This window comes from Crinia signifera, chromosome 4 (assembly GCF_055691185.1).
Source record: "Crinia signifera chromosome 4, ASM5569118v1, whole genome shotgun sequence".
Lineage (NCBI taxonomy): Eukaryota > Metazoa > Chordata > Amphibia > Anura > Myobatrachidae > Crinia > Crinia signifera.
The window spans coordinates 314,529,651-314,556,678 of NC_139220.1; the positions used below are offsets into that span (position 1 = coordinate 314,529,651).

General features: G+C 46.2%; 1 protein-coding gene across 1 annotated transcript in view; it reads right to left on the minus strand.

Moving 5' to 3' along the window:
- LOC146075867 (uncharacterized) overlaps positions 1-15,126 on the minus strand; it is a 124,964-nt gene extending 109,838 nt beyond the window's left edge. The window contains exon 1 of the mRNA XM_083185533.1: positions 15,065-15,126. Within this exon, the coding sequence (XP_083041659.1) occupies positions 15,065-15,101 (37 nt within the window). The 5' untranslated portion in view covers positions 15,102-15,126. The remainder of the gene's footprint in view (positions 1-15,064) is intronic.
- Between the last annotated feature and the right edge of the window lie 11,902 nt (positions 15,127-27,028).

The following is a 27,028-nucleotide window of genomic DNA, read 5'->3' on the forward strand; positions in this document are numbered from 1 at the left end:
GGGTCCCATATTATCCTATGGGGAAAAAACGTTACAGCTTTGCCAGGCGATATCTCCGGTTCCCGGGGGGCTAGAGACACGGGGCTGGGCTCGTTGGAAAGCCCTGGACCCCAGCTACAAAATAAATGACAGGGGGGCACGTGCCCAGGTGCCACCCCCTGAATCCGCCACTGTGTATGTGTGTGTGCATTCATAGAGGGCTGTGTATATTCTATATAATAAGTTGAAGAGTCTGTGTGCGTGCGTGCGTGTGTGTGTGTGTGTGTGTGTGTGCGTGTCCGTTGCATTGCGGACACACTGTGGCACTCAGAGCCACCAAATTCTGCAACAAGATACCTCTGTACCCGGTGGTGTGCACCTCGAAGCCGTTTTTGGGAAATTTCACTTAGAAATTTAAAAAACACCAAGTTTTAATTTGCCTTAATTGATGATCTGGGAAAAGGATCGACGATCTGGGAAACCGTTGCGAAGGAACAACTCCACACATGATTTCATTGCTGTCATTGAGTATGAATGACACATTCTAACACTATGGTGGAGACTTTAAACAATTAGGAATAAATGAGGATATACATAGACCACACATCACACACAAATGTACACATTGTACACGTGCACACACACACAGTACACCACATACGCACACATAGTACACAAAACACACATATATACGTAGCGAGCTTCACACACTTACACATTGGACAGATACACACAACAAAACACACACATAACACACCACATGCAGTACATCACAAACACATATACACTACAACACACACCCAAAAACAGTACAACAAACACACACACACACTTAAACATTGTGCAGATACAGAAACACACACAAACATTGCCAGGATAGGCACAGCACACTACACTACACACAGTATATGTAGCGCACCTCACAAACTTACACATTCGGCAGATACACACAACACACACACACATAACACACCACTCACAGTACAACACACACCCACATTCACTACAACACAAAGCCAAAAACAGTACAATACACAGATCACACACACTTAAACATTGCACAGATACACACGGCACACTACACACACACACATTTATACGTAGCACACCTTACGCACTTACACATAGGGCAGATAAACACAGCACACACACACATAACATACCTCTAACAACACAACACACACCCACATTCACTACAACAAACAGCCAAAAATAGTACAATACACAGATCACACACACTTAAACATTGCACAGATACACACGGCACACACATTTATACGTAGCACACCTTACGCACTTACACAAAGGGCAGATACACACAGCACACACACACACATAACATACCTCTAACAACACAACACACACCCACATTCACCATACACACCCAAAAAACAGTACAACATACACAAAACACACACTTAAACATTGCGCATATACACAAAGACACAACATACACATACTGTATATATATAGCACACCTCACACACTTACGCATTGGACAGATACATGCAACACACACAACCACATACACTACATCACACACACAAAAACAGTACAACACACAGAACACATAGAAAATTGATGTTTATTTAACAGTCTGTACCAGCAAATAAAAACTGTACCTAATGTACCGTTTTTTCTATTTTCCGCATATCCGTCTCTCCAGTCCTCCAGCCTGTCACTGCGCTCCCCAGCCAGTTGCACTGAGAAATCTTTGTCCTGGCCAATGCACCCCTTGATCAATACAAAGTGGGTACACTGCACTCACCCTGTCAGTTGTATGTTAGGCACTGCTCTGCCTTGAGGGTGTCCCAGACTCTTTTGGTTCATAGATAATGTTTGGTCGATGGGCATGAGCGCTGCATGTATTCGTTTAAATGTTATGAGTGTAAGAATTTGAAGAATAATACTGAGATGAAGATTTGCCACGTTAAAGTGTACAATTTACTCAATAAATCGTGAAAAAAATATATGTACATAGAAGTACAACCAAGAAATAAAAGTAGGTTTAAAAAATAAATTCTAATTCAAACTGATAATTGTTTGGATGGGGTGGGTTGCCAAACAAATCTATAAGTGGAGGGGGTATGGATATTGTGGGCATAATTGGTGTTTGGTACCCCTACAGGGGGTCCCCAGTTGATGAGAAATTTTCACTACAGTGTCACCGTAGGGGGAAATCCAATTGGGGTTCAGGTGGTCTTTTAGGGACCCCTTTACAATCCTGTTGGTCTCTTCTCCTAAAGCCTATGGTCTCCCTCAGTGATTGACTATTATTAAGGGAGACCGTAATCTCAAGGAGAAGAGACCTACGGGATTGTAAAGGGTTCCTAAAAGACCACCTGGACCCGAATTGGGAATCCCCTTATGGTGACACTGTGACCATGACACTGTTGTGAAAATCCCATCAAATGAGTAGCCCCTGTAGGTGTACCAAACACCAATTATGCCCACAATATCCATATCCCCCTCCACCTATAGATTTGTTTCACAACCCACCCCCATCCAAACAATTATGAGTTTGAATCAGAACTTATTTTTTAATCCTACTTTCATTTCTTGATTGTACTTCTATGTACACTTATATCTTTTCATGATTTATTGAGTAAATTGTACACTTTAACATGGAAAATCTTTATCTGAGTCTTATTCTTCAACTTCTTACACTCCAAACCTTATCAATGTACCCATTGATGATTGCGATGGCTGGATCGGTGGATTGGCCCGGCGGGTGTAGGGAAGAATTTGGCCCATTGCACCCATTCCCAGTGGTGCATTGCAGTGTTGTGCGGGTAGCCTGCGTCGCGTTATGACGTCATGTGGCCAGGCCTGCGGACATGCTCCCACACTCAGGGGCTGCCCAACTGGTAGAGATGACCGGTGCATGTGCTTTACAGATCTCCAGACCTCAGAGACTGCTGCAGGCTGGATTGGTGAGGGGAGCGGGAGTGGCAGGGAGCGTTGAATTTTTTATTAATTATGGCGCGGTAAGTAACGCACACCCCGGTCTCCACGCACTCAGCACCTGTATTTACACATCCTAGAAACTGTACCATTGAAAGTATAGAAATGGAGGTGTGGCCACATCCCTTTCTGATTTTGTACCGATTTCTGACCCTCAGATGTTGGAGGCTATGTCATAGGTGCTAAATCTCAGGAGTGGATGTGGAATTCATCAACACATACAAGTTATCAACTCAGGATCGTTGTGTTTCAAACAACACCACCACACCTGAATTCATTGCCGTCATTGAGTATCAATGCAAACACATTCTAACATTATGGTGAAATCTACAACAAATAGGTCTTTGGCACAGCATACTGTAAGATTACATTTTTCAGCAATTTTGGAAATAAAAAAACCCCAAGGTTTTCCCGGGCAACGCCGGGCGGGTCAGCTAGTGTATACTATGTGTGGGGGGGCTCTGTATGTATGTATGTATGTATGTATGTGTGTGTGCATGCATAGAGGGCTGTGTATACGTATACTATGTGTGGGGGGGATCTGTATGTATGTATGTATGTGTGTGTGCATGCATAGAGGGCTGTGTATATGTACACTATGTGTGGGGGGGGGGCTCTGTATGTATGTGTGTGTGTGCATGCATAGAGGGCTGTGTATATGTATACTATGTGTGGGGGTCTCTGTATGTATGTATGTATGTATGTATGTATGTATGTGTGTGTGTGTGCATGCATAGAGGGCTGTGTATATGTATACTATGTGTGGGGGGGCTCTATGTATGTATGTATGTATGTATGTATGTGTGTGTGTGTGTGTGTGTGTGTGCGCATGCATAGAGGGCTGTGTATATGTATACTATGTGTGGGGGGGCTCTGTATGTATGTATGTATGTGTGTGTGCATGCATAGAGGGCTGTGTATATGTATAATATGTGTGGGGGGGCTCTGTATGTATGTATGTGTGTGTGCATGCATAGAGGGCTGTGTATATGTATACTATGTGTGGGGGGGCTCTGTATGTATGTATGTATGTATGTATGTATGTATGTGTGTGTGCATGCATAGAGGGCTGTGTATATGTATACTATGTGTGGGGGGGATCTGTATGTATGTATGTATGTATGTATGTATGTATGTGTGTGCGCATGCATAGAGGGCTGTGTATATGTATACTATTTGTGGGGGGGCTCTATATGTATGTATGTGTGTGTGCATGCATGCATAGAGGGCTGTGTATATGTATACTATGTGTGGGGGGGCTCTGTATGTATGTATGTGTGTGTGCATGCATAGAGGGCTGTGTATATGTATACTATGTGTAGGGGGGAACTGTATGTATGTATGTATGTATGTATGTGTGTGCATGCATAGAGGGCTGTGTATATGTATACTATGTGTGTGGGGGGGGGGGGGCTCTATGTATGTATGTATGTATGTATGTATGTGTCTGTGTGTGTGTGCATGCATAGAGGGCTGTGTAAATGTATACAATGTGTGTGGGGGGGGGGGGGCTCTGTATGTATGTATGTGTGTGGGCATGCATAGAGGGCTGTGTATATGTATACTATGTGTGGGGGTCTCTGTATGTATGTATGTGTGTGGGCATGCATAGAGGGCTGTGTATATGTATACTATGTGTGGGGGTCTCTGTATGTATGTATGTGCGCGCGCATACATAGAGGGCTGTGTATATGTATACTATGTGTGGGGGTCTCTGTATGTATGTATGTGCTCGCGCATGCATAGAGGGCTTTGTATATGTATACTATGTGTGGGGGTCTCTGTATGTATGTATGTGCGCGCGCATGCATAGAGGGCTGTGTATATGTATACTATGTGTGGGGGGGCTCTGTATGTATGTGTGTGTGCATGCATAGAGGGCTGTGTATATGTATACTATGTGGGGGGGCTCTGTATGTATGTATGTGTGTGTGCATGCATAGAAGGCTGTGTATATGTATACTATGTGTGGGGGGGCTCTGTATGTATGTGTGTGTGCATGCATAGAGGGCTGTGTATATGTATACTATGTGTGGGGGGCTCTGTATGTATGTATGTATGTGTGTGTGCATGCATAGAGGGCTGTGTATATGTATACTATGTGTGGGGGGGGGGGCTCTGTATCTATGTATGTATGTGTGTGGGCATGCATAGAGGGCTGTGTATATGTATACTATGTGTGGGGGTCTCTGTATGTATGTATGTATGTGCACGCGCATGCATAGAGGGCTGTGTATATGTATACTATGTGTGGGGGTCTCTGTATGTATGTATGTATGTATGTGCGCGCGCATGCATAGAGGGCTGTGTATATGTATACTATGTGTGGGGGTCTCTGTATGTATGTATGTGCGCGTGCATGCATAGAGGGCTGTGTATATGTATACTATGTGTGGGGGGGCTCTGTATGTATGTGTGTGTGCATGCATAGAGGGCTGTGTATATGTATACTATGTGTGGGGGGCTCTGTATGTATGTATGTGTGTGTGCATGCATAGAGGGCTGTGTATATGTATACTATGTGTGTGGGGGGGCTCTGTATGTATGTATGTATGTATGTATGTATGTGTGTGGGCATGCATAGAGGGCTGTGTATATGTATACTATGTGTGGGGGTCTCTGTATGTATGTATGTGCGCGCGCATGCATAGAGGGCTGTGTATATGTATACTATGTGTGGGGGGGCTCTGTATGTATGTATGTGTGTGTGTGTGCATGCATAGAGGGCTGTGTATATGTATACTATGTGTGGGGGGCTCTGTATGTATGTATGTATGTGTGTGTGCATGCATAGAGGGCTGTGTATATGTATACTATGTGTGGGGGGGGGGGCTCTGTATGTATGTATGTATGTGTGTGGGCATGCATAGAGGGCTGTGTATATGTATACTATGTGTGGGGGTCTCTGTATGTATGTATGTGCGCGCGCATGCATAGAGGGCTGTTTATATGTATACTATGTGTGGGGGGGCTCTGTATGTATGTGTGTGTGCATGCATAGAGGGCTGTGTATATGTATACTATGTGTGGGGGGCTCTGTATGTATGTATGTATGTGTGTGTGCATGCATAGAGGGCTGTGTATATGTATACTATGTGTGGGGGGGGGCTCTGTATGTATGTATGTGCGCGCGCATGCATAGAGGGCTGTGTATATGTATACTATGTGTGGGGGTCTCTGTATGTATGTATGTGCGCGCGCATGCATAGAGGGCTGTGTATATGTATACTATGTGTGTGGGGGCTCTGTATGTATGTATGTGTGTGTGCATGCATAGAGGGCTGTGTATATGTATACTATGTGTGGGGGTCTCTGTATGTATGTATGTGCGCGCGCATGCATAGACGGCTGTGTATATGTATACTATGTGTGGGGGTCTCTGTATGTATGTATGTGCGCGCGCATGCATAGAGGGCTTTGTATATGTATACTATGTGTGGGGGGGCTCTGTATGTATGTGTGTGTGCATGCATAGAGGGCTGTGTATATGTATACTATGTGTGGGGGGCTCTGTATGTGTGTATGTGTGTGTGCATGCATAGAGGGCTGTGTATATGTATACTATGTGTGGGGGGGGGGGCTCTGTATGTATGTATGTATGTATGTGTGTGGGCATGCATAGAGGGCTGTGTATATGTATACTATGTGTGGGGGTCTCTGTATGTATGTATGTGCGCGCGCATGCATAGAGGGCTGTGTATATGTATACTATGTGTGGGGGTCTCTGTATGTATGTATGTACGCGCGCATGCATAGAGGGCTGTTTATATGTATACTATGTGTGTGGGGGCTCTGTATGTATGTGTGTGTGTGTGCATGCATAGAGGGCTGTGTATATGTATACTATGTGTGGGGGGGGGGCTCTGTATGTATGTGTGTGTGCATGCATAGAGGGCTGTGTATATGTATACTATGTGTGGGGGGCTCTGTATGTATGTATGTATGTGTGTGTGCATGCATAGAGGGCTGTGTATATGTATACTATGTGTGGGGGGGGCTCTGTATGTATGTATGTATGTGTGTGGGCATGCATAGAGGGCTGTGTATATGTATACTATGTGTGGGGGTCTCTGTATGTATGTATGTGCGCGCGCATGCATAGAGGGCTGTGTATATGTATACTATGTGTGGGGGTCTCTGTATGTATGTATGTGCGCGCGCATGCATAGAGGGCTGTGTATATGTATACTATGTGTGTGGGGGCTCTGTATGTATGTATGTGTGTGTGCATGCATAGAGGGCTGTGTATATGTATACTATGTGTGGGGGTCTCTGTATGTATGTATGTGCGCGCGCATGCATAGAGGGCTGTGTATATGTATACTATGTGTGGGGGTCTCTGTATGTATGTATGTGCGCGCGCATGCATAGAGGGCTGTGTATATGTATACTATGTGTGGGGGGGGCTCTGTATGTATGTATGTGTGTGTGTGTGCATGCATAGAGGGCTGTGTATATGTATACTATGTGTGTGGGGGCTCTATGTATGTATGTGTGTGTGCATGCATAGAGGGCTGTTTATATGTATACTAGGAGTGGGGGGGCTCTGTATGTATGTGTGTGTGCATGCATAGAGGGCTGTGTATATGTATACTATGTGTGGGGGGGGGCTCTGTATGTATGTATGTGCGCGCGCATGCATAGAGGGCTGTGTATATGTATACTATGTGTGGGGGTCTCTGTATGTATGTATGTGCGCGCGCATGCATAGAGGGCTGTGTATATGTATACTATGTGTGTGGGGGCTCTGTATGTATGTATGTGTGTGTGCATGCATAGAGGGCTGTGTATATGTATACTATGTGTGGGGGTCTCTGTATGTATGTATGTGCGCGCGCATGCATAGACGGCTGTGTATATGTATACTATGTGTGGGGGTCTCTGTATGTATGTATGTGCGCGCGCATGCATAGAGGGCTTTGTATATGTATACTATGTGTGGGGGGGCTCTGTATGTATGTGTGTGTGCATGCATAGAGGGCTGTGTATATGTATACTATGTGTGGGGGGCTCTGTATGTGTGTATGTGTGTGTGCATGCATAGAGGGCTGTGTATATGTATACTATGTGTGGGGGGGGGGCTCTGTATGTATGTATGTATGTATGTGTGTGGGCATGCATAGAGGGCTGTGTATATGTATACTATGTGTGGGGGTCTCTGTATGTATGTATGTGCGCGCGCATGCATAGAGGGCTGTGTATATGTATACTATGTGTGGGGGTCTCTGTATGTATGTATGTACGCGCGCATGCATAGAGGGCTGTTTATATGTATACTATGTGTGTGGGGGCTCTGTATGTATGTGTGTGTGTGTGCATGCATAGAGGGCTGTGTATATGTATACTATGTGTGGGGGGGGCTCTGTATGTATGTGTGTGTGCATGCATAGAGGGCTGTGTATATGTATACTATGTGTGGGGGGCTCTGTATGTATGTATGTGTGTGTGCATGCATAGAGGGCTGTGTATATGTATACTATGTGTGGGGGGGGGGCTCTGTATGTATGTATGTATGTGTGTGGGCATGCATAGAGGGCTGTGTATATGTATACTATGTGTGGGGGTCTCTGTATGTATGTATGTGCGCGCGCATGCATAGAGGGCTGTGTATATGTATACTATGTGTGTGGGGGCTCTGTATGTATGTATGTGTGTGTGCATGCATAGAGGGCTGTGTATATGTATACTATGTGTGGGGGTCTCTGTATGTATGTATGTGCGCGCGCATGCATAGAGGGCTGTGTATATGTATACTATGTGTGGGGGTCTCTGTATGTATGTATGTGCGCGCGCATGCATAGAGGGCTGTGTATATGTATACTATGTGTGGGGGGGGCTCTGTATGTATGTATGTGTGTGTGTGTGCATGCATAGAGGGCTGTGTATATGTATACTATGTGTGTGGGGGCTCTATGTATGTATGTGTGTGTGCATGCATAGAGGGCTGTTTATATGTATACTAGGAGTGGGGGGGCTCTGTATGTATGTGTGTGTGCATGCATAGAGGGCTGTGTATATGTATACTATGTGTGTGGGGGCTCTGTATGTATGTGTGTGTGCATGCATAGAGGGCTGTGTATATGTATACTATGTGTGGGGGGCTTTGTATGTATGTGTGTGTGTGTGTGCATGCATAGAGGGCTGTGTATATGTATACTATGTGTGGGGGGGCTCTGTATGTATGTATGTATGTATGTATGTATGTGTGTGTGTATGCATAGAGGGCTGTGTATATGTATACTATGTGTGCGAGTGGGCATTTGCCCCTGGGTACTTGGGGTACAAGTGTCCCGGGTCCGCCACAGCCACCTTCCCTTTTGAGCCGCTGGCCGGATGCTGCCTGCCGCTGACAAGTAAAGTATCTTCAGTGTGCGGCGTACAGCAACCGGCCAGCGGCTCAAAAGGGAAGGAGGCTGCAGCTCCGGTGGGCATCTTATAAGAAGAGCACCCAGCGCTACCCGGAAGTGCGGATTCACGGGAGCGCTGGTGTGCAATGCGCACCCCCAGCAATGAGCATGAAACTCCCCTTGTCAATGAACATTTAACCACCCCCTTCCGGGGAGCATGAAACCCATGGTAAGGAACATGTGACTCCTGGCAAAGAACATTCTTTGCCAACATTCATAATCTGTAATGGCCATCACAGTCTGAGGCGTAATGTGTAAGGGGCATCATGGTGTGAGGCGTAACGTGTAATCGGCATCACGGTGTGAGGCGTAACGTGTAATGGGCATTATGGATTGTGGTATACTATGTAATGGCTGTGTGATGTGTAATATGCATTACGGTGCAAATTTGAGTCCCTATTGTCCCCGTTTTACTAACATTTTTTTAAGCCCTGACATAATGTGGAATGGGCATTACTGTGTGTGGCATGTGTGATGGCCATTATTGTGCGTGGCATTATGTCCAATGGGCGATAGTGTGTTACATTGGGCGGTATTCAATGAGAAAAATGACGACATGCAGCGAATCCTGTTTAGGATTCGCTGCACATTCGCCACTGCCTGCCGCGTTCCGGAGCCTCGCCGGCTCCAGTATTCAACGAGTCAGGGGCTCGCTGCCCCTGACCGGCGAATTTTAACTCCTGCGGCGGATGCCGCAGGGAGCCTGAGGACAGCGGCAGGCAGGGAGATGGAAGTCTCCCTGCCTGCCCCAGAAGTTTGTGGGGGGGGGGGGGGAGGTGGGCTCCCCGGGTGCCAGGCAGCACAGGCTGCCCCCCGGGAGATGCAGCAGGGAAGCAGATATTCACTGCACCCGATCGTGCATATGTAATGATCGGGTGCAGTGAATATATGAATATCTAATGAGCGGCTCGGCTTCGGCCCCCTGCTGGCTGCTCGTGTAAAAAAATAAAAATAAATATATTTTTTTAATTAAATATATATTCATGTGCTTACAGCACATAAATAAAAATAGCATGACACCAAATGTAAAAAACAAAACACTTTATTTTAAAAGTTCACCTTCCACTTCACCATAAAAAGATAGCGATTGCTACTCGGTGAATCATGGCGATAAAAACCTTGAAATGTATTCGCCATCTGGTCATTGAATAGGGTGATTCACCGTTTTAGTCAGAAATTCGCCTTACAGCACAAAATCGCCATAAAAACCTGGCGAATCAGCCTCATTGAATACCGCCCATTATGTGTAATAATAGGCGATGATGGACATGCCCAGTAGGTAGTGATGGACATGCCCCTCCAATGGTGCACCCCCTAAGAAAACAGGCTACGCACACCTATGGTTACGTTCGGTTACACTAAATTCTGTTGACCTACAGTAACTCAGGGGAGTAATCCGCTAGGTGGGTATAAGTTGATTATTATAGATGTGTACTGTTTTCATGGGTCTTACTGTTTCAAGTCACGTATAGCAAATTGATTGTGTGTTAATTGCTGATTTGCACTATTTCTACTAAATAAAACGTAAGCAGTTATATCTGATCGAACGCCTTGCTCTGGTTCTTACGGTGGTGTGATCTTCCCAACCGGCGTGGTGAAGAACCTGCGCGAAGAGAAGTCGTCTAGCAACAAGATAAGGTAACCCTACCCACCCTACACCGTGACTTTCACACATGCAGCAGTGTGAGCCAGACAAGGTTGGAGCCGGTGGGGTGAGTATTAGCAAAGGGAGGGAGCAGGGCCGTGATTCGGGAGCTCACATCATCGCTAGTTGGCCACCGCTGGGTCCTACACACTAGATAATTTTCAGCTGAAAATCGCTCAAAACAGCTGTTTTGACCGATTTTGAACTAAAAATCATCAAGTGTGTATGGGCTTAGAATCTCCCTCCTCTCAAGTTATATTGAGGAATGGGCTTTATTATCTTCTGTGGTTCAAACCAGTTCATGTATGTATGTTGTATAATAGACAGGGTTATACAATGTATTCATGCATTGAGCTCCAGTACTATTGCTGGCTCAGTGCCCAGAGTCAGTTCAATATATGTTTGTTCTCATTAATTCAACTGTCATTTAAGGTTCTGGATTGACCGTTGGTTCAGTAACCAGTCTCAGTTGTATATAAGTGGAGTATATTGAGTCCTGTTATTTGCAGCAAATATACACTGATGCTCTTATATATTTTTCAGAGCACAGTGTTTGTGCTAGACTCTATGGCCCTTATTCTGATTGAGTCAGATGTCTCCGAATGCGGACGGATGGCCGATGGTTGGTGTTTGCACATGTGCGGAGGAGTATCTGCGCATGTGCGAACGCCTCACACGTACGAACACAGCGTGAGGTCCGTGCAGAAAATGATCGTACGGATCCATCCGAACATGTGGTGGAGAGGGGTGTGAAGGGCTGTTTGGGCTCATTACCATATGCATACGCCCCGCGTTTCATGGGCGTTCCCATGAAAACGCTGGGCGTATGTATGGTAATCCGGCCGTGACGCACGTGTGGGGGGCAGACATATGACATAGCCGGATGCCAGCTGCCCGCCCATATCCCTGCTTTTGCATGGAGAAATGCCCGAGTGGTCTGGAGCACTCTGAGCTGTCTGACCACTCGGTCCATCATTCGATGGTTGGCGACCATCGGAGGATGGGGGAGGTTCCCACAGATAGAGGAGGTGTTCACATGAAACATCCACTCGTGGTCCGTTCGGTCGGCATCTTACCGTGCAATGTGGAGCTCCTTGCTGTTTAATTACAGTATGTATCAGTGAGTGTCTGGTGCCGTTCTGTGGGCTGTTTGATAGAATAGTCCTGCCATTTTTAAATAGAACGGTATTGCTGCAGTCTGTCTGTCGGAGGATGATGATGGTCCTCTATGGTGATTGCAGTTAATTGGACCACCCTGTTCTCTGTGGTATTTTTTATAACTTTAATATAGTTTATGCTACTGTAACATGAATCTTGGTACAAGTGCCTTCCTATATCACTGTAAGTGCAGATTTTAGTGCTGTTTTTAAGAGTGTAATTGTTTTTTTTATCATACTGTATATCATGTTTTCCAAAATGTAGTTGGTGCCTTCCTATTATGCCAGTGTTGGCAATGTTACACTATCCAGTAATTTGGTATATTTAGTGTGAGTCAGAAGTGGCTATACAGTGGCCTTTATTCAAATCTGATCACAGTACAAATTTGTTTGGAAAATGGGAAAACCATGTGCACTGCAGATGGGGCAGATGCAGGGTCGGATAAAGGTGTGTGGGGGCCCTGGACAAAAAGGTCTGTGCCCCCCCACCTCCGCCGGACGGAGGCATCATTCCCCCCCCCCCCCTACGCCGGGAGGAGGCATCATCCCCCCCCCTCCGCCGCCAGCCAACCGCCAGCGCCTGCCCTAGTCGCCAATCAGAGCCCCGCTGACTTCACATACGCCGCAGGGACCCCCTGCCCGCCAGCGCTACCCACCCTGGGCTGCCAGACCCCGTTGCCTGCCACCCGTGACCTGCCACCGCATCAGTGGGGTGACGGGTGTGGGGGCCCCGGGGCGACTGCCCCTATCGCCCCGTGGCTAATCCACCAAAGGGCAGATGTGACTTGTGCAGAGAGAGTTAGATTTGGCTGGGGTTTTACTTCACAGTGAGATCTATATTGCAGTGTAAATATAAAGCAGCCAGTATTTACCCTGCACAGAAACAAAATATCACCCAAATCTAATTCTCTCTGCACATGTTACATCTGCCCCCCTGCAGTGCACATGGTTTTGTCCATTTGAGAAGGATTTTGCTTTTGAGAGTGAATTAGAATAAGGGCCAAAGTTTCTTCTATCACTGTCTACAATTGTAAGGCACAATGGAATCTGGGTCACCCAATGCCACCCAGTGTTAACCGATGCCTCTCCAATTCCCAGTACCTCTCCCGAACACCTCTCTACTGTCAACCACTGCCTCTTCCTAGTTTTCCAATATTGAGTGCATAACGACTAAAGGGGCAATGGTTGGCATGGGCTGGGTGAGGGGCTGGCATACAGAGAGTGGGTTAGGAAGCATATACAAATGTGGGCATGTCTCATGGATAGGGCATTACTTTTTATCCACATTTAATTTTCCAGGAGCAGGTGCACCTTAGGCACACTCAAAGGAATTCCCCCCTCTCCCTCCTTGTCATGGTGCCCCGTCACTATGTCCTGGATCCACCCCTGTTCCTGTGTCAGGGGGCAACATGTCAGCGGTGGTGCGTGTGACTTGCTCAGGAGATGCACGGGCCATGGACATGAGGGGAGGGGCCGCAGTGTTCCCTCTAAGCTATGCGCACGTGCGCGCGCACACACCTTGACAAGCGTGCGCACAGACATTACAACAGAGCGCACAAAGCAGCAGTGGTCCCTTTTTGCAGTTGTGGACTCAATGTGTGTTTCACCCATTAACTACATCGTGTGCTGTGTTTTGAATGTTTAAATGTTTAATATCATTTTGAAGTAAAGTTAACACAAATGCTGAATGTCATTTTCCAGTTATATATAAGTGACGCACAAAAATTTAAATTTCCTTCAAAAGTTGCACAGCCAAAATCTTTAGCCGCACACAGGCTTAGTAAAATTAGAGGGAACATTGGGAGGGGGTGTGGGCGCCACAGCAAGTCAGCGGTAGTGCAGGTGACTTGCTCCGGCACACGGTCCACGGGCAGGCAGGGTAGGGGGCAGCAAGTCAGCGGTGGTGCGGGTGAGTGGTGCTAGTAGGGCCTTAACTGGCTTTACGGGAGGGACTCTGACCTGCTCCCAAGTGCTGCCCTGCAGTGGCCGGCACCCCAGGCAAATGCCTAAGGCTGTCTAGTGGTGGCGCCGGCCCTGGGTGGATACAATATTTGTTGTACAGTAGCTCTATATCTGGATAATGTGCAGATTACAGAAAGGGGGACTACACTCAGCATTTGACCTGTGATTTAGATTAAGGCTTATACGCTGCAATCACCCTGTGCCAGCAAGTACAGTAAGTTCCACAGAGTCAGAGACACATGGCTAAAAGTCCAACCCCCAGATGAATCCCGGGAGATTCTAGGTGCTGCTAACAGTCCGTCATCTACAGATCACAGTGAGCGAGTGGGCAGTAAGGGGTCAGAAGCTGAGTCACAGGTACCTTGGGCTCTAGTTATAAGGCTATAGAAGTCAGTAAGCCAATCTTGAAGATGACTCACCATCAGCAGGCAGCCAGTGACGAGAGTGGGTGTTATGTGGCAGGAACAGGGCTGGTTGGGTAATAGCCTGGCAGCTGCATTTTGTACCATCTGCAACTAGTTCAATTTGTTTTCCTGGCAGACCCAGGTAGAGGGCATTGCAATAGTCTAGATGTGATGATACAAATGCATGTATGACTTCAGGCAGATGATTCTGGCTCTGCACCTCTGCTGAAAGAATGAGGATTTGATTGTGGATGATACCTGGGGGTTTAGTTGGCTTGTAAAACCTTCATTTTGGATTGTGTTTCTGTATAATATGGCATTGCTTTATTAGCCGGACACAGCCAGTAGATGCATTGTTCATTGACTCTATAAATAATCACCCTGATGTGACAGATGCCGCTGTCCAGGAAACCACCGGGATTCCGCCCATATACAATGTTTTGTAATTCTGAACCCCAAAGCGCCAGTCTAGTTACTGACTAATAATAATAATAATAATAATAATAATAATAATAATAATAATAATAATAATAATGACTTTCTTACCTTGGAATAAATACATCAGCAGTACAGAGATCTGCATGTCTGCTTGCAGCCAGCGGTAGATAAAGAAGTGGCAATGTGTATATACAGGAAGCTCTTTCAATGTTATATTGTGTAACGGAAATTGAGGCAGATTTCCATTAAGAGGAAGTATAAGAAGAAATACATAAGTAAAATAGGAAATACAGACGTAGAAACAAATAGTTGATGAGACTAAAGAATACATTTACTAACATCCGTGACTGCCCAAGTGTGCAATCTCAGGTGTGTTTGGACAATGTTGTATGCGTACCTCCCAGCTGTCACCTCCTGATTTTCCTGGGTCAGTCCTCAATGTGGGGGAGCAGCTGGGAGGTTCCCCTGTCACTCACCGCTCGGCTTAGCAGAACAGCAGTGTATGGATGCTGTGTGCTTGCACAAAGCGTCTATTCACAGGAGACAGAGGGGCTGGAGGCATGACAGCAGCCCACAGACACCTGCCCATGCCCCAACAATGGTGTAAATGGGAGAACTGGCTCGCGATGGCATCATTCTTATATATGTAGGGTTCCCCAGTATTTATGGAACAAGGCAGCAGGCTCTTGGAGCTTGTCCTGGCTCTAAAAATATGGGGGGAAATGACATAGGGGTCCCCTGTATATATAGAACCAGCACCGAGCTCCAATAGCATTGCGTACTGCCACAACAAGGGGACATACTTCAATGGGTTTCTCCACCCAACACATGATTCCCACCTATCTAGTCAGCCCAACCTGGGGATTCCTGGGTGAGTTAGGACACCCTCAATGAAAGCCCCCTCCCCCTTCTAGGGCACCCAAGGCCAGGTCTAAACCTTGCAGCTATTCCCAGCACCCCTGTGTCATGGTAGTATGTAGCACCCAGTAATAAAATATTCCTCCAGTTTACAGGACAGATATAGCCACGCCCATCAAAGCTCTGACATGACACGGGGATGACACGAATCCTGGCATGCATGTGCCTTCTTCGCACACAGGGCCAGTAGCTTTGCAATAGCAGGCTGCAACTAGGTGCACCATTCATGCACTCCAAAAGACAAAATAAGCCCGGCCACTGCCTTCACAGATAGCTGCATACAAGATGTGAGGGTGCGACACTCATAACCTCATAGAGCAAAGAACATGTAGGTTCCCCATGTACTTCAATGTTTCAAATTTAATAATTTGTTATCAGGATACAAACAATAAGACACCAACCTTAATATATAGGCATACTCCTCGTGCAGGACAACCTGGACTGGCTGGGACCACACACCCGCCTGCAGCTGATGTCATCACAATGAGACGTTCAGTGTGAAGTGACAACCATCACCATAGAAACAGGTGTAAACAATAAGATAATGTAGAACATTGGCTAGAATACTGTAATAGAAAAATAGCAAAAGAGTTTTATACAACCATGATATGTGCACATTTCCTTTATACCTACTGTACCCTTCAATGATTTTCAGTGGCAAATTGAGAAATATGAATTGGTGTGCAAATTAAAACTCAAAGAATTATTTGGGTACTTGTTTCCTATCTGGGCGCCCATCGCGGGCATCGCGTGTACATCGCATGTCATTATAATGACATGCGATGCGACCGACGCGATGCCCGCGATTTTACATAGGGACCAATGTTAAATGTCCCAATTGACCCGCGATGACCACGATTTACCATAGGAAACAATGTTAAATGGATCAATTTCCCCAAATTATCATAGGGAACAATGGGAAATGGGGCAAAAACACCCCTGAACATAAAAATGTCCCCCCAAAAGTAGTTGACTCCACCCCGCCATCAACGTGAACCCAAAGCGTGGCGAGCGGCGGCGGTACGCGTCCTACGACCTTTTCATGCCCTACTATCCACTAGGGCGTGGAGTGAGAATAGAATAGTGTGGCGAGCGCAGCGAGCCACCGAGCCCGAAGCGTGGCGAGGGGACGCGGATACCTTCACAGTTATACGCGTCCCCTCGCGGGCTTCCCAGGTGTCCATGGCGACGCGGACACCTGGGAAGCCCACGAAGGGACGCGTTTACCTGTGAAGGTATCCGCGTCCCCTCGCGGGGCACGCTGCGCTCGCCACGCTTCGGGCACGGTGGCTCGCTACGCTCGCCACACTATTCTATTCTCACTCCACGCCCTAGTGGATAGTAGGGCATGAAAAGGTCGGAGGACACGTACCGCCGCCCCTCGCGGCCTCGCTGCGCTCGCCACGCTTCGGGTTCACGTTGATGGCGGGGTGGCGTCAACTACTTTTGGGGGGACATTTCAATGTTCAGGGGTGTTTTTGGCCCATTTACTATTGTTCCTATGCTGATTTGGGTAAATTGATCCATTTAACATTGTTTCCTATGGTAAATCGTGGTCATCGCGGGTAAATTGAGGCATTTAACATTGCTCTCTATGGGAAAATCGCGGGCATCGCGTCTGGCCCATCGCACCCGATTTTTTATCGGCCGCGATGCCCGCGATGGCCCCGATTTTACCCCCGATGCCCGCGATTAAAATCGTGGGCGCCCAGATAGGAAACAAGTACCATTATTTGTAAATACAGTAACCCTTCCAATACAACGCTGACCCCAGTGCCGGCAGCCATCAAAAAATTCAGCCCACCATCAACATTTTTCCATTTTTCCACTGTGCACTCTTCCCTCACCTTACTGGACCTCTATATGATTGCTGATTGCTGTTGAACCTTCTAGCGCCCAGCTTCACCAATCTGAATTAAATAATCCCCTTTCAACTTTAAACTCTGAAGAACTACTGAAGGTGGACATCTTTCAAATTGTTACCAGTATTATCCAAATTACTCTTAATTTGGACCACCATATCCTTCTAAGGAATACTATTCCATTTAAGAATATTGTGTGGTCATTTTATGCAACTGAGGTACCTTTTGCCCCTGATGAAGTCAACAACATGATGAAACGCGTTGTGCCAACTGTATTGCTTGATTGATCGTTTTGTTCACTCGATAAGTAAATAAGGTGTAACTCTGTACGTAAATCCTTGAAAATGAATATTGTATAGCAACAGACCACCACTGAGGGAATAAGGACCTGGAAGTTTGGGAGGTGAGAAGAAGAAACACTGGATATTGAGATATGGATTACCACACATAATATACAATAATTTAAACCAAGAATTTCCAATGTTACATACTAAATTTCAGCAACCAGTGATTTTGAAGCAGTAGTAGCACACGGGGTATGTAGGGGGATTCATATGGATATGCTGGTAGTGGGAATGCCGGTGGTCAAAAGACCGACCCCATATTCCCAACATGGAGAATCTCAACAGGGGCTCCATATACCCCTCATCCTTACCCTTCCCTTCAGCCGACTATCCCTCACCCTCACAGCCTGTCCCTGACCCTCATATAGAGGTCCAGTGAGGATCCAGTGAGGGAAGAGTGCACAGTTTTGATCCTAAAACAGGAGCAGGACTGTGCACTCTTCCCTCACTGGACCTCTATATTATTGCTGATTACTGTCGAACCTTCTAGCGCCCTGCTAGCGCCCAGCTTCACCAATCTGAATGAAATAAGGAGTAATGGGGACCATACATCTACAGATCGATTGTCAGATTGGGCGGATTGGAACAAAATCCTGGTAATATTTGAATGACAGTTTGGCAGTTTTCCAGCATTTCAAAGCAAATGGTCAACTGTCATTTGCTCTCATCCATTACCAGGATTTTGTTCCAACCAGCCCAATCTGACCATAGATCTGTAGATGTATGGCTGGCTTAACTCTGTACGTAAATTGTTGAAAAAGAATTGGCCTATGGTCAGGGATGACCCTGACTTAGATTCTTTAAAAACCACCAGGGTGATGCAATGTTTCTCTAGAGGTAGAAACCTCAGAGATTTATTAGTTAAAACAGACGTCACAGAAAAATCTAAGGAAAGAGGAGTTATAGCACCACTGAGAATGGGATGGTTTAAGTGCCCAAATTGTGTGACCTGTAGTTACATGATAAGTGGGAATTTGCTTAAGCATCCGATGTCAGACAAGACCATTCCAATTACACATTACCTGTCCTGTAACTCAAGTTATGTTGTGTACTTACTTACTTGCCCATGCAGTAACTTCTATGTGGGCAAAACTGAGAGATGCTTTAAGGAACGTATGACGGCATCGCAGTGCTAATAAAGCTGAGACTGAAAAGGGCCACAGCGAGCAGCCAGTGGCCCCGGCACTTAGTGGAAGCCCAACATTCCTTAAGCTCTCTCATGTATAGCATTATTAATCAGGTGCCCCTCAACATTAGGGGGGGAGATAGAGCTAAAAAGCTATTACATCTTGAGTCCAAATGGATTTTCTCCCTTAAAGACCTTATCACCAATTGGTCTTAACGAGAGCTTAGGGCTGAATGCATTTTTGTAACAACTGTATTCAGGTGGAGCCGGCCTTGTCCTTGCCCGCCACCCACCAGAAAGTCCCCTCTGGCGAGCGCCGGCGGACATGGAGTCTAATAAACTGGGACGCGTGTGCACCTCATGCGCATGCGCGTCCCAGTCTCTATGGTCTCCGCTTCAGGGAGACGGGCAGGGTTAGGGGGGTCGGGGTGGCGAGGGGGACCGGCGTCGGCGGAAGTTGGCGGGGAGCTCTGTTGTCCAGGCGGGAGCTGGCAGCTGGCAGGGGTTGGCGATAGAATCGCCAGCCCCTGCTAAGATGACAGGGGCTTCATCTATACAGCATTGTTTTTAATACTGACTTTCATTATAGATAGAAATGATTATCATCTTCTTGCCAGTAGAGGTCACTGGAGATCACTCAATACTTACCAGCCGCAAGAATAGCTTTGAAACAGCTTCTCATCATGACAGAAATCCTGCAATGTGGTATTTGTGGCTTTGTGGTTTTTTAGATGTGTTTTTTTGTACAATATTATATGTATTTGTCTTTATTCTGATTGTAAACACAGACACGCTTGGTATAACCTGTGATACACAGGTGGAATCAATAACCTTTATTCATGCCCTAGTTTGGGGAGGAGTTTCTTCCCTCGGACTTGGATGTGGTTATACATTGTTTGTGTGTTTGCCATATTGTATCCTGATGACGAGATTAAATCTCGAAATGTTGAACTGAACCTGTGTGGTCTGTTTTTCTTCTAAAAGACGCCTGAGTGCCGCCATTACCGACGTGCATAGGTGTGCGCACATTGAGTGTTAGGGGTGCACAGGCGCTCTGTGTGTATACAAACCCATTAAAAATTAAAATCGCTCTGTGTGTATACAAACCTGGAGTAGTACAATCTGATATAAAGATTGAATTAACCACATATGAGTCAAATCCCACCTCAGAGAACTGTGACGCATGTGCAGCTTATCACAGTATGATTATAGAATAAATGTACATGATCAGTGCAATACAGCAAAATATAACTAGTACTGTGATATTGGAAGTATTATAAAACCATCCAGTACAGACACTAGTGTAATATGGTCTTACACAGGGCATCAGCACAAATGTGTATGATATAGCCGTGTGATTGCACAGTGTATACACAACCAGGAGATTGCATAGTGTGGATGTAAAAAGGACACATCAGATACTAAAGGGGAAGTGAGGGGCTCTTGCGGCAGACACCTCTCCTATCTGAGTGTGGATATTACATTATATACACCACCTATACAAATCAGGGGTGACTCTTGGTTACAAGAACAAGGACAGTAATATAAATTGTATCCTTGCGACAAAGACAGACTAATCAAGATATATATGTTTGCAACATTTATGCAACAGTGTCTAGATACACTGATTTTGCAATAGAAGGTAACACTAATGTTGCAAATGGAATCTTATATACACTGAAAGGAAAAACAGACACACCGAAAGGTCCACAATAATCTGGGACCAGATTTGACACACACAAATTTTCCCATATACAGCAGTATAGCGTGTATAAAGTGAACATACACTTGGCACATTGAATGGGACAAGGCATCATTGAAGCCTCCCTTTGAACATTGGAATTAACAGATTACAGATGCCTAATTTTAATCTTTTCTAATTTTCTTTTTCTTATATCTATCAACTTGTTTTAATAAATTTTCGCCTTATCGATCCCTGTTACAGGGAATTATACTATCAGGTCCAACACAATTAATAAAATTGTATAACATACATTACACGTGATGGCCTGCTAGCTATAGAAGTTAAATATAATTATAAATAAAATAAAATATACACCTTTAAGGTATCACATTATTGTGTTTTAAGTCGCATTAGACTGTGTGGATGTGGAGTGCGCCCAAACTAACTGATTTTCTTTCATACCTCTTCATTGTATACCCCCTGATGCTGTGTCCACCCTTATGAACACCTCTCTGCCGTTAGCAATACCAGCAATACCCTTTTACCCTTTTTTGTTTTTTTATAACTGTAATCAATTAAAAGAAGCGCCCATCAGTCAATTATGTGTATTTGCATCGTTAATTGTACTAGACCATTGTCATATCAATAAATAGCTGCGTCATCCATATATGTTTGTGACTTTATTTGCATGTACTGTTACACAGAGTAATTAGAACTGAAATAGGTAGGAGACGTTTTATATAGTAGCTAGTGCCAATAGATGATGGTAGAAACGCCTGATTGGTGATGTTAGACACACCCCTTTGATAGTGCACCCCCTAATAAAATGTGCTGCGCACGCCTATGCAGCCAGATGGAACCACGGCAGCGTCTCCACAATCCAAGCGATGGGACTAGGACACAGAACGTCAGAGAAGCCACACCCAACGCGTTTCGTCATCAAGGACTTCTGGCTGATACATTGTGATCTGTGATGCCGCATGTGCCGTGTGAGCTGTCCCACGCTGATAAGTTCTATTTTAATTGTATGTGAGCTTTATTCCTTTAGCAAAAGAACTGATATACTATTTGCTCACTTGTGCGCTCCTTCTTTGGTCTTTTATATATAATGTTATAATGTTCATTGCCTGGAGTACTGTATTCAGCTACCTTTGCACACATACAGCCTTATATCAGGCAGCTGTATCGTATGTATAGATGATATGTACTTAGAATTTATCATAAGAATGGATTCATTGTAATCATGCTTCAAATTATAGTTCTGTGTTAAAATTTAACATGTACTTGTGTAGTTTCACGGCGGCAGTTACGTAGTCAGCATAGTGTCCCTGTTAGAATCAGCGTAGTGTTCCCGTGGCCAGCATAGTCAGCTTGTGTAAGCGACTGTGTGTACGTTCGCGCCTAACCGGAGCTTACTTAGTTAGTGTAGTCAGTCAGCCTTACACAGTTAGTGTTGTGTCAGAGCTTATTACATTGTGTGGGAACCATTGACAATTTTTCACCTGCCTGACATGACAGGTCTGAATGTGTTCCTGAAACACCCCCATTATCCACGTCAGCCCGAAGCGTGGCGAGCCCTGTGAGGGGACATGTTACGCGTCCTCCCGACCTGTTCCTACCCCCACTATCCACGTCAGCGTGGAGTAGATTTAGAAAGTGTGGCGAGTGCAGCGTTCCACTGAGCCCGAAGTGTGGCGAGCCCCGTGAGGGGACGTGGATTACTTGACGTGTATTCCACATCCCCTCGCAGGGCTCGCTGCACTCGCCATGCTTCAGGCTCATTTTACACACATATATACAAATAGACGGCGCTAATGGACACAATTACGGTAATTCAGTGGTGATTTGAAAATAACTTAGTTGAAATTTGTAATCCACCTTTCAAGGGTTAGTTGCCCCTGCCTCGAGCATGTTCCCGGCTGTGCTGTGGCTCAGGTCTGATGAAGCCGCTGACACTGTGCAAGGCGGGGAAACGCATCATCAACAAGTGCCTGCAAACAGGAATCACCGCAGCTTGGGAGACCCGGAAGCCAGAGCAAGAATTTCCAGATAAGGCTAGCGTTACTGGAGCCACAGCGCAGCCGGGAACACGTTCAAGGCAGGGGCAACTAACCCTTGAAAGGTGGATTACAAATTTCAACTAAGTCCACAGCTGCAGGAGACTAAGTATACCACTCCTTATTTATCTGCATAAAGTGTATGCTAAACAAATCTGTGCAGAACGGAGCTCCTTTTCTTTCATCTGCATAAAGTTTATGCTATTAAATGAGTGCATGACTGAGCTAATTAACCAAGCTAATAACTAACCACTAACTACAGATGTATATCTTGTGAAGTTAGGGTGTAACTTCAGGGGACTGTGAATTGAGGCAGCACTGCGCCACGTAATTTCTATCACTCCGTATTACAAATAACTAACCACTAACTACAGAGCGGATATTCCTTTCTATGCTTACTTGTCTAAATAACTGCCACTAATTCCTGCTGGACAGGATGAAGTACTAACCCCATACATGCAAAAAAATCAAGCTAACAGCGTTTTAGCTCCTCTCTGCTGTATATTAATACACTACAAGTCTGCTCAGTGAGCAATTGATATTCTCCTGAGGATATTGGATTAAGTGTGCTTTTATCACCGTAATTGTTTTTTATTATGTATAATTAATGTTTTGATATTTGGTCTCACCGGCCGGTGCCCTGCTTTTTAGATATTGATAAAATAAAAAATGTATCTTGTATTTTCAAATCACCACTGAATTACCGTAATTGTGTCCATTAGCGCCGTCTATTTGTATATATTTTTCTTCTTTTTTCAAGAAGGGTTGAGTATCCCTTCTAGACGGCAGCAGGGACAACTGTTGGTTTCCTGCGCTTAGTTATATAAACCAGTGTTCTCATTTTACGCATCCCTGCGCGGAGCTCACTGCGCTTGCCACGCTTCGGGCACGGTGGCTCGTTGCGCTCACCACACTTTATAAAATCAACTCCACGCCAATGTGTATAGGGTGAGTATGAAAAGGTCAGGAGGACACGTACCGTGTCCACTCACCACACTTTGGGTTGACATGGATAGTGGGGGTTTGAAATGAAGGCATTTGCCAGTATGTAATATGGAGCAGTGGAAAATGTGTCCTTTATTGTGCAAGAGGCGCACCGGTGCCCGGATGATTGCCTCTCCGCCGGCCGCCAGCGCAGGGGATCTGGCAGTTACCAGCACAGTGTTGAGAGGCACTCAATAGGCTTGCCAGGGATGCCGGGGTCAGAGCTGCAGCTCGCGGGGATAGTACAGTTACTACGCTGCCTGACGGGGACACTATGCTGACTACACTAGGCTGCCATTGGGCTACGCTGACAGCATAGCATAGCCTGCAACTGTGAAACTACACAAATACCATTTAAAAACCTAAATCAACAGCTGTGAACACCTGTCTGTTTCTATATATTTCATGATAACATCTGCTCCATGAGAGATCATTGCAAACAAAGGAGGGAAAGCTTCCATGTAATTAATTAGGAAACACTTCCAGTTAGTAATAAGACTGGCATCCATTATCCAGTTTCAGTGCTCACTAATAATTTCAATTCCTGTCTCCTTATTCTAATACTAGGTGATTCATTGCGCCCTATGGGCGCTCTTCACACCGTCGTAAGGGGCTGCGCCCCCTTAATTTGTGAACATTTGTATATGAGAAATATGGTTAGAATTGTATGAAAGATGGCCTGTATTGCAACTTGAGTTATAGGTGAAATGTGTTAAATAGAGAGCATATGATTTGGAAGGGGGTGTGTATTGTTTTGTTTATTTAAAAAGCGGTTACAGAGTAAGATGTACATTGATAGTGTGGATGGTACAGTGAAATTTGTGGTGGGGGGGGGGCTGTGTGTGCATGTTGTTTAGGTGTGTGTGTGTGCAATAGTATAGTAGGGTGTTTTTGAGTCAGCGGCTCCCCACTGGCGGAGGTCACAACACAGGAAAACAGGAGGCTGGGTAGTGATTGGGGTGTGTGGGCATAAGGGGGACTAAAGAGGAGGGTGGGAGATACTGTGCAGCTTCTGCCAGTGGGTGAGGGTCCAGTGTGGCAGTACAGGAGTACAGGATGGTGGCCCTGAGTCAGTGTCTCCTCCTACTGGGTGGGAGTTAGTGTCCATGAGAGCAGGAGGCTGGGCTATGAGGCATGATAGGGGCATGTGGGCAAAACAGCGTCAGCGACTCCCCAGTGATGGAAGTTACGGTTCAGGAGAGAAGAAGCTGGGTAGTGATAGGGGTGTGTGAGTATACGGGGGACTAAAGAGGGGTTTAGGAGTGCCGTGAATTGTGGGAGGGGCATGGGGGGTGCCGTGAATCAAGGGAGGGAGGGGGCGCAGGTGTCCGTGAATCGCGGGAGAGGGCGGGGTCTGCAAAGTGTGGGAGGGGGCGTGAATTGCGGGAGGGGGGGTATGCGGGGGGTGATGTGAATCGTGGGAGGGGGCTTGAATCGTGGGAGGGGGGTGCACGGGGGGTCCGTGAATTGCGGGAGAGGGGGGCACGGGGCGCGATGAATCACCTAGTTGGTTATATATTCTTGTAGAAGGATGGTAGGATGTTGCTGTCATTCAGAATGCATTTACATAAACAGTAATAGTAGCAGTAAAAGATCTGACTTAAAACACCTACAGTAAAACAGAACGGATTCAGTATTAAATACCGGCGGTCGGGATCCCGGCGTTCAGAATCCCGACGCTGGAATCCCGACAGCCGAAATGCCGACAAGGGGGGTCGTGGATCGCCCCCCCTTGCGGGCTCGCTGCGCTCGCCACATAGCGGGCCCGGTGCCTCGCTATGCTCGGCACACTAATTTATTCTCCCTCCAGGGGTGTCGTGGACACCCCAGGAGGGAGAATGTGTCGGCATTCTGAACGCCGGGATCCCGACCGCCGGGATTTTAACTGCATCCCAACAGAACAGGTGTTATATATTATACAAAGAATTGGTTGATGATGTGTAGGTTGACGTGCACATAATTGTCACTGGAAAAAAATTGCTACAAGAAAAAATCAACACAGAAAAGTCAACACATGTAAATGTTGACATAAGTGTGACACTTCATTGGTGTCCATGTCAACACATGAGAATGAATATGAAAACATTCAAAAAAGAAAAATAAATCTTCAAAAACTCATGTCAACCTTTTTCATTGTCGACCATAGCCGTGTCAATGTTTTGCATGTGCCATTTAATCCTGGGGTTGCCGTGAATCGCGAGCGGGGATGGGGGGGAGGGAGGAGGTGAGGGGTGTCCGCGAATCAAGGGAGGAGGGGTCGTGGGTGGATACCGTGAATTGCAGGATGGGGGGGTCGCGGGGGGGTGTGCGTGCCGCGAATCGTGGGAGGGGGGGACGCGGGGGGTTGCAGTGAATCGTGGGAGGGTGAGTCGCGGGGGCGGGGGGTTTGCTGCAATGACAGGAGGGGGGGTCAGGGGGGGAATCGCGGTAGGGGCGGGGGGTGGGGGGTACCGCGAACCGCGGGAGGGGGGGCCCGGGGGGTTGGCGCAAATCGTGGGAGGGGGGGTCGTGGGGTGGGGCCACAAATCGCGGGAGTGGCCGCGAATTGCAGGGGGTGTGCTGCGAATCGCAGGAGGGGGGTCACCGGGGGGTGCCGCGAATCGCAAAAAGGAAAAAATCAACATAGAAAGGTCAAGACATGTAAATGTTGACATAAGTGTGGCACTTCATTGGTGTCCATGTCGACACATGAGAATGAATATGAAAACATTGAAAAGGGAAAAATAAATCTTCAAAAACTCATGTCAACCTTTTTCATTGTCGACCATTGCCATGTCAGTGTTTTACATGTGCCATTTAATCGTGGGGTTGCCGTGAATGGGGGGGGGTGCATACCTCCCAACATGACCCTCTCCAGGAGGGATACATGCTCTGTTTCTGGACTTTCTTCTTAATTTATGGATTACCATCACCTGTGCTTAAACACCTTTCTTATCAATTACCCTGTTTAAAACAGGTGATGACAATCATATATTAAGATGGAAGTCCACAAACAGAACATTCTGTCCCTCCTGAAGAGAGTCATGTTGGGAGGTATGGAGGTGTGGGGCGCTCACCTGGTGTGTCTGGTGAGTAGCTGTGTCTTTGCTGTGTAACA